This window comes from Ptychodera flava, chromosome 19 (assembly GCF_041260155.1).
Source record: "Ptychodera flava strain L36383 chromosome 19, AS_Pfla_20210202, whole genome shotgun sequence".
Taxonomy (NCBI): domain Eukaryota; kingdom Metazoa; phylum Hemichordata; class Enteropneusta; family Ptychoderidae; genus Ptychodera; species Ptychodera flava.
In genome coordinates, this window is record NC_091946.1 from 36,216,547 (window position 1) to 36,233,648 (window position 17,102).

A 17,102-nucleotide genomic window follows, 5' to 3' on the forward strand; every position below is an offset into this window, starting at 1 on the left:
TTTTTGTTTTTGAAAAACAGGAGAAAGGAGATAATTGTTACCATTTCATCATCTGCATAAAGTCCTGCTGCTTCTATTGCTTCCTTCTTGCCTCTGTTTCTACCGAGTGTGTCGTATATCTTGGACATCATGGATTTCCCACTCTGAAAATAAGGGGTTCACAACATTGCATTAGCTCTTTCTCTCTATGTATACTTCTTCCACAATAAAAACTCATGCTTATTTCCTAAAAATAACTTTATAACTTTGAGATCAAACACATTTACATTTGATATTTGTTGAGCTCAGAACCTCAGATCAAATCAGAGATTTCATCAATAAATATTTATGACAACCTGGTTCATCATTGCTCTGTGAAAACCAACACTCTCCTCGTGTTTTCTGATCAATTTTTAATCCCTTCAAGACTTCATCATTACTTCCTCATCAATTGTAAACACCAACCATCACTCATAGAGTAAATTAAAGTTTCAAAAGATTAAAATTTCAAGACCACCGGGAGGCATTCTTCAGTGCATAACAACAATTAACAATAATTAAGGGACAAAGTCGGCCATTTTCTCATGAATTTTGTTTGATACAAGATACTACTTATATTGTTTGACATGTTGAAAGATACGAGTGAGTGGGTGACCATGTATATATTCGACCCCGTTTTAGACAAATAAAATGAAACCATGGCGAAAGTGAATTAATGGTCATGACCATTAATTCGTTTTCTCGATGGTTTCATGTATCGTGTCTAAAACCAGGGTCAAATATATGTATGGTCACCCATTCATTCATTCATTATCTTTCAACATGTCAAACAATATAGTAGTATCTTGTATCAAACAAAATTCATGAAAAATGGCTGAACTTGTCCCTTTAACAATAATTACGGTAGCCAAAATCTTCCAGTGAAGCGTATTTGGACTCAATTAAATATTTCAACAAAAGAGGGATAGCTAACAGCTGCTTACCCTGTCTGCCATTGATGTGTGGTATTTGGGTTCTGGCAGATCACCCATGAATCGTAGAATCATCACCCACACTGCCAGAGCAGCCTGAAAATACAAAATATCAAGTGACCAATCACACCAGACAAGACATGCAAACTCTATGATAATTGAGATCTGTGTTTTAAGGGGCTATTTTTGCACATAGTCATAGTCCACCTAGTGTTGCATTTTCTTCATCTAAATCATATTGGCAAGTCTAGTGTTTTCCATTTTAAAATCCATTTAAATCCATAAACCCTTTCACTACAATGGTTTAGCCTAATACAACTGTTTTCTAAGGCAAACTTGGACCTCTACATAGAGAAATGGGAGTAACAGCATTAAAACACTTTGCTTTCTGTTCAATGTCATCATGACTATTCTCTTTTGATAAATTTAGTCTACAAATATAACAACCAATCTCAGTGTCATGGCAAACTCATCAAGTCATTTTTATTGGCTATCAGCGTTTGTCTGTCATCACTCACCATTCTGTCCTGTTCCGTCTCCACATCTAGCAGTGGCTGCTTCAGAGGTCTTCTGATGTACGAAGCCGTGGCATTTCCAGTGAAGTAGGTCGCGGCAAACTTTGCAAATTTGTAATCGGAGATGTCCTCCTCTGCTTCCGGCACCGGAAGTCTCATCAAAGGATCATCTAGACCTCTTTCTAAGGCTTCCTGCCGAGACATTTCTAAATCCTGCAATGCAGTGAAAGACATTATTCAGTTAAAGGCCCTTTTGGCGATCCCTGGACTCGCCTTTGTTCTAGTCTGTAAGAGGATTATGGAGGTGTGATAGCCTTTTGTTTTCCACTGAAATTGTAATCTAGTGGGTAAATTTTCTGATTAGACAATCTGGTGCCAACACAGGCCTTTAATCTTGATTTAATGAGATCAACATATTTTGTAACTTTTTGGTATGGATCACTTTATCCTGGCTTTTCAAAGAAAACAATCCCAAGATCTTGTCTGGTGCATCAGACTAAAGAATCAGATTTGATTTCTTTGACAGAAAATACAATGGTTTCTCAAGTTTCACACAAAACAGACAGGTAAAGCTTTGTGTTGTATAGTTACAATTCAAAGCTAAAATTTACACTCAATTTTTGTTAAACATTAGAATCTTGTTCTTGAAATCAAAAATAGTTTTTGTCTCTTCCCATTATTAATGGTTCTTTCATGAATGTTATCCTTTCCAGATGATTTATATCTTTATTTTATAAATGCCGAAGACATCTTAAATCTTTGCTTAAAATGGTACGTAAAAAACCCAAAATATATATTCCTGGCTCTTTGTTTCATCATCTGCTGTACCCATGATGCAATGGAAAGAGATTGACTGTCAAATGACCTCACATCAATACCATAATGCACCACACTAAGGGAATTACTTCCTACTGACCTCAAATCCCCTGGGAGCTTGGCCTTCTTGGCCAGCCTCTGGCAAAAAGCCAAACATTTCTTCCACAACTTGAGAATCATCCACTGGTTGGTCTTTCTTCCTCTCGGCCGCAGCAATGGCTGCCACTTTTGCATTACGCTCCTCTTTCTCTCGTCTCTCTAACTCTGCTTCTTCTTGTTCCATCTGCAGTAACTTCATCTGAGGGGATAAATGAATATTTCCTGTTGAACCAAGTCTTCCATACTGTGGCCCCAGAAAATTCACACAATATGGGTTGCTCTCACCTCGAATTTGATTGAGAATTTCTCATCAATTCATCCAAACTAAATGACAAATCTCCCTTCTTGTTCGGTGTTGTTCATTTCTTCTCAGCATGTTCAAACCGCAGATAAAGTTTTCCTCTCAAATTTTCACCAGTATTTTGCCCAGAGTGACATATACTCTACTGGGCTATCTCCCAAAATGAAATTTCATGATATCATATATTAGGGCTTTAAGCGCACACTAGAGGTATGTAACACATATCAGTGTGGGTGGATTTTATATCCAGGGCACTGACATGATTAAAGTTTCAACAATGGAGGTATTTCAATCACTAATAAGCTCCGTCACAGCTGACACACAGTCACTATTCACAGGCTTAGTGGTACAGATAATTATATTTGTTCCTACATACATCTTGTATACAAAAGTTCACCTACATAAATATGTTGATTTTGCATCAAAGTTAAAGTCTTGATCAGCTATGGATCAATGAGCATTGAATAAATTTGCAACCAGCTGACTTTGGAAACTAACATTTCTATCATCCCTTTGTATGAAAAAGAGTGGATCACATTTTTTTTAATTTCCATGTTTTGCTGCCTTGTTGAAAGCCTACACAGGAAGTTGTCTGTTTCAGGGATTATTGTGATTTGCTTTTAATATTGCTGACGACTGAGATGAAATTTTGATTTTTTTTCCAATGACATTTCACCAGTAATATTTCAACGATGACATTTTGATATTTCACAATTTCAGTGACCTCATATCCATTTTCAAACAGCTAAGGAGCATCATATTGGCATGCATGGCATCCCTGAGTTACTGGAAAAGAGCAATGTCATGAAATAAAATTTGTGTCACCATCTGGGACCCACAATTTTGAGGCTGATTTCAAATTTATCAGCAAATTGTACACCAGGTGATGTTGTCAGATTTATATATCAGCCTCATTCCTTCTTTCTGTCATTGACTTTTGTGAAAAAATGCTGAAAAATATTTTGTAACTATGGCAATTGCCATAATAAAGAGAAAGGGTAGAAATACCACAGAAGGAAATATTTGATAAAAAGAAATAGCGACTGAGTTGATACCTTCATAATCTTTTCAGCCTCTTGCTTTGCTTTCTTTGTACCCATCGCTTTTTTCAACCTTGCCTCTTCTTCTCGGCGGATTCTCTCGGCCTCCATCCGTTTGATGTGCTGCACAAAAAGTGAATAAGTCACTCATTGATGGGTATGAATTATAAATGAAAGTACAAATTAAACAACCGATCAGAGATGCCTGAATCCATGCCGACTCACACAGCAGTTGACTCTTCTGATGGATTTACAAATTCTTTACGCACGGTCAGTCAAGCATTCCTGCCTTCATCAGTTTCTTTTAATTTTCAACAAGTGGTAATTGATATGCAAATTACTTGGTTGATCAAACAAAGATTTTCATTTCATGACACTATTCCTTAATGGGACAAAGTCTCTATCTTTTGACATTGTTTTGGTTATATTTGTTTCATGTTAGCAACTATTCATGTTTTTCTGCTCACTGAAACACCAAATTGTCAGATCTCTACTCCCTCTATGCTGGTAGATATATGGATAGAGGGACTGTGATATCACAATGTATGCTTGGATGACATAATTTATGGTACATACCACAAATTATGTCATCAGCATATTGACATGTCATATGTATATATATATATATGGGTGTGAGCAGAGCTCTGATAATTGATAATTAAAAATTTTAGAGTAAGCAGAACATCATAAATAACTCATCACATGAAACAACAATTTCTGGAATAATTTGAAAAGTTGGTAACTTTGTCCTTTCAAGTGTTCAGCATGGGTTAATTACGTATAACGTCAGCAAAACCCATTCGGTTGTATTTGGTATTTTGTACTCACTTCAATTCGTAACTTTTTGTATTTTCTTCTGGCCAGCACCATGCGAAAGCCGGCCTGGATCTTGACAATGGCCCAACGCTGTTTTGCAACATTCTGCCTTGCCAGGTATCCACGGCAGTATTTCTGAAATCAGCAAAAATAAAACATGGGATATGAGTTGAGAATTGTGAGGATTGGTAGAATTTTGCCTCAACGGGGCAACATCATTGAATCTCCTTCTTCTACAGGTTGACATCAAGTTCAAAGTGCTGCTAAATTTGCATGTAGTCATATTGCACATCATCTTCAACCAGTTCCATATGAATTGATATGTCATCTGGTCAATGACAATACCCTTATAAAGTATGTACACAGATAGATATCAATTTTTCAAATATCTAGATGACCGTGCTTAGCAATTTGGGGGTGAATTGGCTGGTATTTTGGAAGTGTCATAGGCAAAAACCGGATGTTTGCCAAAATTCAAATGGTAAACAAGCAATAACTTGTACAATGCAGTCTTCATAGCAACGAGTCTGTCTGGTGGTATGTAACAGAATGTACACAGTAAAAGTTGAACGGTTTTCTCAAAGGATTACTTGGGCTGTACCATTTGCAGGTAGGGATGTATGGCTACTCACCTGAAGATGGACCATTCTTGACCTCACAAACTGATACTGGTAAGAGAGTTTCCTAGCTCTGACAAGCGCCTGTAATCTCATGTAACCACGTTGCATCTGCCAGGGAAAAATTACAACCATCAATCAGGCTTCTTTTCATTTCTATAAACACTCTGCTATTATTCTTTCAGTTTTGGATTAACTGTTGGGTCTTTATGTTGTTTTTATATACTAGATATTCTTTTACAGCTGCAGGTCTTCTGTGTGTCCCATTGAGACTTCAAGTCAAAGACAAATAAACTTAATATCACTCTCATACATCATGATGTCAATGGCACAATTCATGTTTTTACTCAAAACCTAAGGGCTCTTGTGCATATTTGCAGATGCTTTAAAGAAATTAACTTTTCAGACAAAGAAAGAATTCAAAGAAAATACACAGGGTAACCAAACAAAACTCAATGCAAAAGTTTGTAAAAACAAACCAAAATTGTCAGAAATTTCCAAATGCAGTATTTGAAATTCAAAATGGCTGCTTAAGAGAATAAATTGTTGATTATCGCTATGAAATACCATATATTCTTGTAGCTAAATACTTTGTACTGCACGGGAGAATTATTTCTCTATCCAGAGCTTTCGACAACTATCCAGCCGTCTTTATCAATGGTGTTGATTAGCACCACTGCGCATGCGTGATCTTAAAATATTATCCCAGATTCGGGGAAGTTGATACCGTCCGCCATCCCGATTCAGCGTTGGTTTATGTGATCCAATCTTGGATCGGGAGCCAGATTGGTTCAAGAGAGGTATTAAGGAAGCGATATACATAAGAACACATAAACCAACGCTGAATCGGGATGGCGGACGGTATCAACTTCCCCGAATCTGGGATAATATTTTAAGATCACGCATGCGCAGTGGTGCTAATCAACACCATTGATAAAGACGGCTGGATAGTTGTCGAAAGCTCTGGATAGAGAAATAATTCTCCCGTGCAGTACAAAGTATTTAGCTACAAGAATATAGTATGTCTGCACAGATGAGTCTGCATCATTGTATAAATACCATATACACTTTATTTTTTATAAGCAGCTTCTTAAGATTTCAAGAATTTTGTTATCTGTATTTTGCCGTTAATCTGCCAAAGGAGAGCATTGTGTAGATCCTGGAGACCAACTTACAGCTTTAAATCTCCTTCTCTGTGCAAATCCTTTCCATTTGATCCTCAGGAACTTTCTTCTGTAATGCCAGCCTCTCACCACTTTCTGGATCAGGATGACGTACCTGGCTAATGCTTCCTCCCGTTTCTTTTCCAGGATTAGATCATGTGCATCCTGGTGGGAAAGTGAAATAAGATACACATGAATCAGTGTACATGTAACACAAAGATTTACATATATACTGGCACAAAAAATCCAGACTCTGTGTGTGATACATGGAATGCCATTGCCAATGGTTGTCACAATTCTATAACACGGTGTTTCACGATGTTAACTTGATTTTGTTCAGAATCAGATGAGTAAGTAAAATATTGTATTCAGACTGCAAGAGATAAAAGATCTGTGAATGGTATTTTCAAAACAGATTTCAATCGACTCTACATAATATAACGCGATACAAAGTGATACTCACATTTTGTAGACCAATAATTATTTATGTATGCAATCAACAACTATATTTTGTAGAATTGGATCAATCCACTCTGACAGAGGGGTGAACAGGGTAGATGATCCAGTGAGGGTTTTCTCCTTACCTTGAGGAAAACTTTATGATAGCCAATTTGCCAGTCCTGTGATCCAAGCAAAGCCTTGCAGATTTTCATGGAAGCAGCCTTGCAATCCTCTTTCTGTGACGGCATAATTCCGGACACGGTCACCCGGTATCTGTCTATGAAGTCCTTGAACATGTGTCTGATTGGATAGCCAGCACGTCGAATCCTACAGGGTACAGAAAAACGTACGTATGAGGAAAATGACAAGATCTCAGCAATTGGAAAAAGACAACAAACCCAGCAGATATGAACCTTTCCCCTGCCTCAAAGTAGAAATCCCAATCCAACCAGCAGAAAACAATGGGATTGAACCATTTGTTAGGTTGTCAAAGGGAGGGACAGTGCTTGGCAAGTAGGTGAAACAAAACATCACAAAAAAAGAACCAAAATTATATTCATACTTTGGAACATTTCACAAAAGTTATCATAGTGTAACACTTGATACTGCTCTTTTAACTTCAAGGTCGGGTTTTAGAAAACAACTTTTATTTTTTAAAAGTCATAGGCATTTATAAGGCACCACCAAGGAACTTTTAAGAGGACTGGGAAGATTTGAAACAAAACTTGAGGAATTTGAGCTAAAACCCCTTCAGTAGATGGGTGGGAGATGTCCAGGTTGTGATGTCCACAGGATAATTATCTTGATACCTAACCGGTAATGCAAATTTCAAATAAAGACCTTCAGATTACAGTCATTATACTTTTACAACATAATGCTGAATTTAGGTATCACCTATACTGGATAACTTAGCCTTAGAATTCAAATTTCATTTTTTTTCATATAAATAGTCCATATTGAATATCAACGTCCATGAAAATGAAGTAGTTGAGATCAAACATTTATTCAATACTTACTTGATTGTTTCCATCATTCCAGAGTAACGTAGTTGTCTTGTCACTAGATCCCTTTCAAACATCTGAAACAAGAAAAGAAGAAAAGTTTAGGAGAATAAACCAAGAGTGCTGTGAAATCAAGACCATGCAATATTTCTGACAACTACAATCATGACGAAAATTGCATTTGATTCATTGTATATTAAATCTTTAAACTTTTGTCAATGCTTCCAGAGGTTGCTTTTTTTCTGATTGGTTACACTTCTCTGTTGAAATTTGACTTTGGAGCAGCACAGATGTCAACTTACATTGGGTTTCTTGAATTCATTTGGTTTGATACACCTCACAAAGAACGGCTGACATGCACTCAGCGTCGTCATCAGGGCATCCAGCGATTTTTTGAACTGCGCCCCCAGTGTTGGAGACTTCTTTTTGGTATCAGCACTCATGGAGATGTCAAAGTTGAAGAGATGGAGCAAGAATTTGCTTTTACTGGTGGCAACCAGACGAAGAAGATCACCACTGAACGTATCTCTGTTCTTTTCAAGGAACCCTGATGTGAGAAAATGTGACACAATGTTCAGAGAGTTGTGTTCACAATGTTAGTGCAAGAATACGCTGGTTGAGAAGAAACAATTACCTGCCATATTTTCAACTTTCTAAAGGTACGGTAAACCGGCATTAAGGTGGTATGTGCCTAGGAAGTGAGAGACTTAAACTTTTCCTCAAACTTTCTGCAACAAAACTTTCACCAGTTTCTTACTATATCAAAAAATAAAAGTCCAACAAGTTTCTTAACTATACAAATACCGTACTCGTCCGAGTATAAGCCCCTGCTCGTGTATAAGCACCCCTGCTGATTTTAGAGGATTTTAGAAAATGCATTACATCCGTGTATAAGCCCCTACCCTAGTGTAACTCAAATACAGAAAGGTTAGGAGAGTATATTTGGTCATTTAACTTGGTAAATTTACTTTTAGATAATAAAGAAACTATTAAAAGATGTTAAAATAATGGGAAACTGGAGTTCCCTTGACAGCATCGTAAGGAAAATGACACGTTTTTCCAGTACTGTCTTGATTCTTTGACCCTGCTCACCCCCGTAACCTAAATAGAATAGTCTCACTCAAGTCCGCCATTGTTTATTTTCATTTACGGCCACGATGTTTTCATTCTCTAAACATGCAGTTTCTTTTGTTTGAAGCAATTATCCTTTCATTTGTGAAGACTTTTCCTGGTGACTATTACAATTTTCACTGCTATGTTGTTGTTTTCACAAGATGTAGACAGTTTGATACTGGAATATTGAGTTGCCTTTCCGTGTAGGCAATGCATGCCTGTTCACATTACTGTTGATCAGCAGCATACATGATGTCTTTGTTTCAAGTTTGGGGTTTTTTCGACGCTGAAATTTCACCAAAATGTCACTTCTGTATTTAGAGATTGTACAATCAATTTCTTTGGATGTGTAAGTCTATTTTGAAAGCGATAGAAAGATCGAGTGGTGTTGAAAAAAATCGTGCATAAAATTAGCATAAATTAAGCGTCCATGGCAGATAACATGGGGTTGCTCGAGTATAAGCCCCTCCCCTAGTTTTACCGCCGTTTAGTGTTGCCAAACCGGGGGCTTATACTCGGACGAGTACGGTATAATCATTGCTAAATTACATATGACATTGGAGCATAAAAATCAGTGGTTACCTTGCCATAGAAACAAATTACCTAACGTTTACCAATATTTGAAACTCAAAATGGTTGCCATCCCTGTGTAAACTCTTTCAATTTTTGAAAAACTAAGACATCAAAATTTTTTCTCGCTCAAAGAGCTTGAAACTGGGCCAAAACAAGTGGTAGATCGGAAAAACATTGTGAAAATCTGAAAGTCCAAATATCTGTTCTAGAAGCATATTCTACTTGAAGATAAAAATGCACACAATGAAAACAGACAATTACTTTTTATGTATAGAGTGATTCAGAATATTACTCTTAATTTGAACTAATAACAGCAACTGCCTCTCAAAAACTACTCATTCATGCACTTGAGTAGACAAATAACAAACACTCACCTTGAGATTCATAATAGACAGGGCCTGCAAAGTGGTTGATTCCAAACAAGGACCCCACTGACGACTTTCCTCTGATGAAGTACTTGTTCTTTCCATGTTGTCTGGTCAGTTTTTCCAACATGGTTCTGTCTGTACCCTGTAATTCCAGACACGGTGCAAAACAAATCAGCAATTACTATAATCCCTACACCAGAAATACTTTCAATTGGTGTGATCAGTCACAATTAGCCAATCACACTCATGGTTTTGTGTTCGAATACACCCAATAACAATCATGGTTGGGGACAACATCAATCACATTCCAGTATGATTGGTGAAAATACAACATATCTATGCAGTACTGAATGTCCTTTGAAGTATAACATTTTATTGCACTACCACAGTTTGTCAGTTTGTTAAGTTTCTTCATTCACATGCCAAAACACTCATTGTACCATCTTCACTTTACAAACGAAGTATTCATTATCTCAAAAGTGCAAACTTTGTGTACACTATTGTGAAGGGCTGCGATGATGTGTCATCAGGGTTATATTCTGTAGTTTACTTTGTAGCAATGATGTCATAGGCATCACAATGATTTGTGAATTGAAAACAACCCTGTCTGTACAACAGTCTGCAAACAGAACTGTGTTGAAAGCTTGAACATGTGATATACAAAAGTGAAGAAATCCTAAAAATCAGCCAAAATGTTGTTGTTTGTGTTGGGTGCATCTCTCAGTAGGATTTCCACTCACCTTTGGAAATTTACTCTCTTCATCGATCAAAGCAATGATGTTCATTGGTTTCGAAGCCAGCAAGTCTAGCGTATCCTGGTTATCAACAAACTGAATGTGTTGCCATTTGATGCCTTCACGATCGTACTCTTGCTGTGGGTGGAGGACAATTCAATATCAACAACAGCTCTTACTCTATTTCAAATTTGATCCGTTGCATTTTTACCATGCTGACTTTTTTTAACACACATTTTGAAAAATGATCTACCAACAAGTGGTAGATCAGAAATGTATAAAATTCAGAGTCCAAACATATATCCCTGAGGCGCATTCCACCTTAAGATAGAAACTGTCGCAGCTATTTTTATAATCTTTTGATCTTATTCACATTATTCTGTCACTATTTGATTCAAACCAAAATTAACTTGTAACTGGTCTTGATATGACTCTGATATCTTACCTGTTCAAGTTTGAAGATATGCCTGACGAAAAATTGTTGTAAGTGCTCATTTGCATAGTTGATACACAGCTGTTCAAAACTATTCTGACCAAAGTTCTCAAATCCAAAGATGTCCAGAACACCTATTGATCTCCTGACATGTTTGTCTGTGTTGGGAGTGAAGATTGCGATGTTGATTTTCTCAACAAGCCAAATAAACATGCGTCCATAAATTCCTTTGACGAAAGCATCCCGGACATCGACCGCCATTTGTTTGCTCATTGGTGAAATGATAGTTTCCCCCTGTGCGAATGTTGAACGTGTTGTCAATGCACTCTCCAGAGACTGATGGTTGACCTGTAATATAGGATGTTCAAAAATATCAGATAATAGAAGTATAAACGTGATCTAAATGTAAGTAAATAGACTTGCAGTTCTGCTGGTTAATATAACGCTTGTGTAAACAGCGCTCTCTACATCCATACATATTGATGTCTAATATGTGTAGTATGGCGCCCTATCTGACAAAACGTGCTTATCTGACAAAACTCTTTTTAGCAATACCCTGGGGAGTCACTTTAGCCAGCGCATTTCATGCGCGCAGTAGGCCACATGTCGCTTCGCGCAAGCTTCGTACGATGTTGTGTACACGGAGTGTGCTAATTTAACGTTAGTACGAAGTCTTCTATACGAAGGATTTTGTTTCTGTAAACTGCTCTCAAATTGTTGACATGTAGGCCTAATAAATTCTTTTTTTGTTGTGGTTGTTCTTCCATCAGCCGGGCTCGGGCTCGCTCACTGTAGGCCTACTGTAGTAGAGACCATGGAGATAGCTCCGTATTTTTACATGTAGGTGCTTCTCTTCTCATCCACCTGCATGTTTATTGAGTATAATTTATGTACTTAAATGGCAAAATTAGCGATCGAGGAAGGTGACAAAAACAACAACAAAGTGCTCTGCTAGCCATTGTGGTGATTTTGATCCCCGGATTTTGATAACCCCGCCACCGTGAGAGCGGACGACCTCATGTGACCTCGTGCCCTCTCCTCTACCCCTTAAGACAGTCCCTGTGTGTCGATCGATGTATACACAGTGATTAATTGAGGTGCTCGATTTCACGCAATCGGTGAAATTTACTGTATTTTTTAACTATTATATGGCTATTTTGTGATTTTTGGCTGCTCTAATTAAGATTTCGTTTGTGTGTTTTTACTGACTAAGTATGTGTGAGGGATTTACTTTACACAAATGAGTAAGGCTACAAGCAGTAATTAGTTATTTTTGTCAGATAAGCACGTTTTGTCAGATAAGCGCCGTACATATGTGTATTATGGCGCCCTCTATGCCAAGTAGTTGACCTATTCAACAGTTGCATTGAACAGCACCAAATTTTGATTTTGTTCAATATTAAATCACATTTGCAATATCACAGTGGTCTCGATACTTGATCAAGCAAACTGGTATATACACTTCAAACTGTATGGATGGGACGTTCAGTCTACATTTTCAGCCTCACTAACCATCATTTCATTTCCTAATCAATTCCATTGGAGAATTCATACATTCAATACATTAATTCTGATAAAATGCTGACAAATTTCAAAACTTAACAACTGTTGAGGGGCAAACACCTGAAAAATATGCAATTATTATCAAGGGGAAACTACCCCTGCATGGCTATTTCTTTATTTACCTCAAGTAATCTGGCAACAGCCGCGACTGCATTGGAATTGGTTATACCCGTGGAATCCAGGTGATTCTGCTCAAAGGCTTCAAATTTGATGTTCCCAAGATGCAACACTGATGCAACTAATTTGAATACATCCCAGCTTTCATCTTCAGTGAACATCAGCACCTTCATGGCAGACCTTATGTCGGCGAATTCCTTGGCATCGTCACGTCCCTCACAGGTCAAACAGTTGCCCTACAAACAAACAAATATTTTAGGTTTATGAATCATATTTCTTGGATATACAAATTTACATTTTCATTTTGATCATATGATAAAAATGCTGAAACTATTTTACAGTTGTAAGAGCCACAACTTCAAATCACACAGAGAGAACACAGCTCCACATATTGGCTCCACTTTGTACAATGCCCACACTGTATGTACATTCTGACATTATGAAAACCACTCTGATTAAAATCAAACGTGGGTAGAGAATACCATTTTCCTTTGCTTATTTCTCACCATTCTCATTAGCAGTAGGTCGCCCTCTATAGGTCAGTGTATGCTATCTCTGCATTTGATTTTAATCAGATTGTTATACCTGTCTGTTCCGACATTAGCAAGAATAAAATAGCCCTAGTACGAGGGGTTGCTAAGTAATCCATGGTCAGGTTATCACGTGTACATATCACCTCAGAACAAGATTTGGAACCCTACCAAAGGTTTTGCCGTAAAACTTCCAAATGCTTGACTTTTGGAAAAAATATAGGAAGAGCCTGCACACAGATGTTAACATACATCGATTGATTGATAATATTTTTGTTAAAAGTGGTACATAAACTATAGTTCCCCTTAATATTATCATGCCATACTATATGGGGACATCAGAAATGATGCGGGGATTCCAAAAAATTCAACCATGTATCAAAACCTCAGCAATAACACTGATTGAGATCAAGTGTGACGTGATTTATACTGCACTGACTGACCGACAAACACAAATGATTTCAGATTCAATGATAGCCTATGAGAAAATGTGTTTTTGTGACAATTTTAAGAAACATGTTATTTCAATACAAATGGTCAATATCTTATTCTTCAATTACCATTTGTAGGGAAATGGCAGAATTGAGAAGAAAGACGTGTTTTTCACGGTGCAACATTGAGGAATCAAAGATTCAGGAACATTTCCAAAGTCAAGCAGACATGATCCATACATAGCTATTATTCTGATTGTTACTTACTGGTCTAGAGAATGAACAGTAAGACACACTGTACTCTCATTAGTTGACAAATACATCATTTTGCAAAACCAAAGTGATTTAAATTCAAAGGGCCATCGAATTACAAACTTCTCAAAAATATATCCACACATAATTGCCAACTCAACTAATGATCATTAAAATACACTGTTTAAAAGATGTTACAAAGAGACAATACCACAATGTTCTTTGTAAAAATGCTGTATAATGAAACACTATGTGGAGATTTACTTTTATGCGGGAAGACACAACACATTATGTGGTATGTATTTGTGAACAGTGTACATACAAAACACATAGTGACACCCCAGATACTGCACATTCAAGATACAGTATGAGAAGAATATTGCTAAGGTATCATACAAACATCGGTATGGGAAATCAAACATCACCATAGCAACTCACTGTATCCATGACAACTCACCTTTGTAAGGTAATAGTAAGAAGATGCATCTTTTAACTCCAACTGTTTCTTATCGTCACCAGAAAGTCCCGCCAACATGCAGTAAAATATGTGATAATTTCGTTCCTCTGTTGCCTGCAAATGAGAACACACCACAAACATTGTAAGTTCACCATCCATTGATAATTTTCACCACGTATTGGCCATTTACCTTCTGTTCAGCTTGTTGATACTGCTTGTTGACAATCAGTATAGTGGGGAATTGTGAATTATTGTATTTTGGAAAAATATTTACCTCTCACATCTTTAAGGTAGAATGCGCCTCAGGGACAGATATTCAGAATCTAAAACCTTTACATTATTAGTTTGGTCTAACACTTGTGGGGGCTCATTTTGAAGCTTAACTTAAATTTTTATCAGATTAGTTTTGTGAAAATTTGGAATTTCATTTTCTTGAATACAGGTAACATAGGGATGTGGCAATTTTGAATTTCAAATATCAGCATATATAAGGTAGTTTGTTTGTCTAGTACTAAACTTTGTATGGTGACCCCCCCCCCTATTTTTATTCTTGAATTTGAAAGAAAATGGTTTAAAGTTTGCTTCAAGAAAGTTTGAGCAAAAGTTTAAGTCTTTCATTTTTTAGGCACAAACTACCTCAAGAAAATAGCTGATTTTTCTAATATTCTTCTTTCCATATATACTGATGTAACTCCCTACTAACATTACACACTGATGTCAGATTCATTTGTCAATAATGAAAAAGAGATGCAACTCTGATTTCATAACCAATGAGGCAATAAATTACGAAAAATATCTCTTCATTTCCAAAGCTGTTGATTTTTGACATCCATAAATGAACAATGTAAGGAACTCTACAAGAATTTACTTTATTTGTGATGAGTTAATTATGGTAAAAAATTTTCCTCAGAATTTTTAGCAAAGCTAGAGGTGGGGAGCCTGTCCACAATAATACAAGCATTACATATACATGCAATGCTGACAGAACAAAGTCTGAACATTTCCAATTGCCAGCACAAAAACTTGAGACACTAACATTGACGTTACAAGTTCACTGGAGTAAAGAGTTTTGCGCATGCCATGCTTTGCCGTTTTTGGTCCTGATTGATTTGGGGAAAATATTGAGCTGATTCTCGATAGTTTCGCAGCTGAATGTCTTTCAGAAAGAATGTAACCCTCCTAATTTTTTGATTGGATTAAAGTTTACCTACGTGTAAAGGTGCCATCATTGACAGCACTGAAATACTTGCAATGCAGAAGTATATATTTGTTGCAATCTCAAAAACATTCCAAATTTGCTAAAGTAGAAGAGGCGATTCCAAGGAACAATTTAACTATTCTAGCAGTTGAATAATCAACACTTTTTAGGGTTTTAAGAGCTAGGCAATTGGTGTACGTTTGATGGGTGCAGATTAACACCTTGAAGTATAACACAGTGAATGAAAGATGAATATTACTACTACTCACAGGACCAACTATCCTTGACTTTTCCAATAAATACTGTTCAATCTTGGCTCCTTCGATGATTCCTCTTTCATTGAAGTGGATGTCAATGTATTTACCAAACCTACTGGAGTTATCATTACGAAGAGTCTTGGCATTTCCAAAAGCTGAAAAATAAAAAGTTGTGTACAGAAATGTTATCTTACCCTTTTACTGTCATAGTTTGGTCCAATCCTATTGTTTTCTATGATAAAGTTGGACCTCTACACTTTAAAATAGGGTGAAAGGGTTAATGCTACTTGTTTTTATCTAGTACATTATGACATGCTATCTCACAACAAAGGTTGGTTGAAAGCCATATTGAAATTCATGAGGTCAATGGTCATTCTTGAGATGACCTTTGACTGTTACAGTATGGAAACACCCTGGCTTATGTCTCATATACTCAACACAATGACTGTTAATCATATGTATTCCAAATATTCCACAACTTTAAATATCATGAGCATCTTTGTTGTGTTAAATATGATATTACTATAAAGTCTGAAAATCTAACAATTTACGATATGCATGTCACTTATTTACAACTGATTAAAACAAACAGTTTGAAGATTCTGTTCTATTGTCTGTGATAGAAGTAGCTTCTTTTTTCACATTTGTGCAACCTCTGTTAATCATTTTTTGCGTTTGGTGACATAATCTTCCATTGATTGCTTTGAAGCCGTGACTCACTCATCAAATATGGCTGAGAAACCAAATAAGGCAATTGTAGTTTTGTCATCGGTATCAACTCTGAAAAAATATTACGGCTTCAAGACACATTGTCAAGATAGCCGTAATATTTCATGATTTTGTTGTGTTATTTATTTACAGTTTATTAAAAATTTCAAGGAGGCTCCTTTAGATAGTGCTGATTTGCAAGACAGGAATGCTGACAATAAAACAAATGCACAATACTTGAAATACTTAGGCTTAACATTGTCATCAAAGGTGTACTAGTTAAAAAATTTTGTGTTAATATTTGACCAAGCTCCATGAATGGCTTAGTTTAAACGGAGCCCTGGATATTATGATAACCTTACGTATTGTCTGTGTATCTCTAGAGGGATCAATCTTCAAAGCCATCAAGTTTGACCTTTGAAGCGGAAACGGTTGAAAAAGAACTGCATATTTGTTTCATTGGGATCAACAAACTTACCTTCAATATAACACATTGGAATTCACAGTATGTTTATTCTACGGTTTAACCCTTTCACCCCCAGTTCCCTGTATACAGGTCCAACTTTACCATAGAAAACAATGGATTTGGGACAAACCATGGTGGTGAAC

At 36.7% G+C, this 17,102-nt stretch overlaps 1 protein-coding gene across 1 annotated transcript in view; it reads right to left on the reverse strand.

The window, feature by feature from the left end:
• The window catches only part of LOC139119410 (myosin-VIIa-like), a 58,796-nt gene that overhangs the window by 18,893 nt on the left and 22,801 nt on the right, over positions 1–17,102 (reverse strand). The window contains exons 7-23 of the mRNA XM_070683215.1: positions 15,798–15,940; positions 14,331–14,444; positions 12,666–12,896; positions 10,993–11,328; positions 10,554–10,685; positions 9,820–9,955; positions 8,062–8,306; positions 7,775–7,836; positions 6,902–7,085; positions 6,330–6,482; positions 5,170–5,265; positions 4,550–4,672; positions 3,737–3,844; positions 2,382–2,579; positions 1,469–1,678; positions 963–1,046; positions 42–143 (exon numbers count right to left, since the gene is read on the reverse strand). Of these exons, the coding sequence (XP_070539316.1) occupies positions 42–143; positions 963–1,046; positions 1,469–1,678; positions 2,382–2,579; positions 3,737–3,844; positions 4,550–4,672; positions 5,170–5,265; positions 6,330–6,482; positions 6,902–7,085; positions 7,775–7,836; positions 8,062–8,306; positions 9,820–9,955; positions 10,554–10,685; positions 10,993–11,328; positions 12,666–12,896; positions 14,331–14,444; positions 15,798–15,940 (2,657 nt within the window). The remainder of the gene's footprint in view (positions 1–41; positions 144–962; positions 1,047–1,468; positions 1,679–2,381; positions 2,580–3,736; positions 3,845–4,549; positions 4,673–5,169; positions 5,266–6,329; positions 6,483–6,901; positions 7,086–7,774; positions 7,837–8,061; positions 8,307–9,819; positions 9,956–10,553; positions 10,686–10,992; positions 11,329–12,665; positions 12,897–14,330; positions 14,445–15,797; positions 15,941–17,102) is intronic.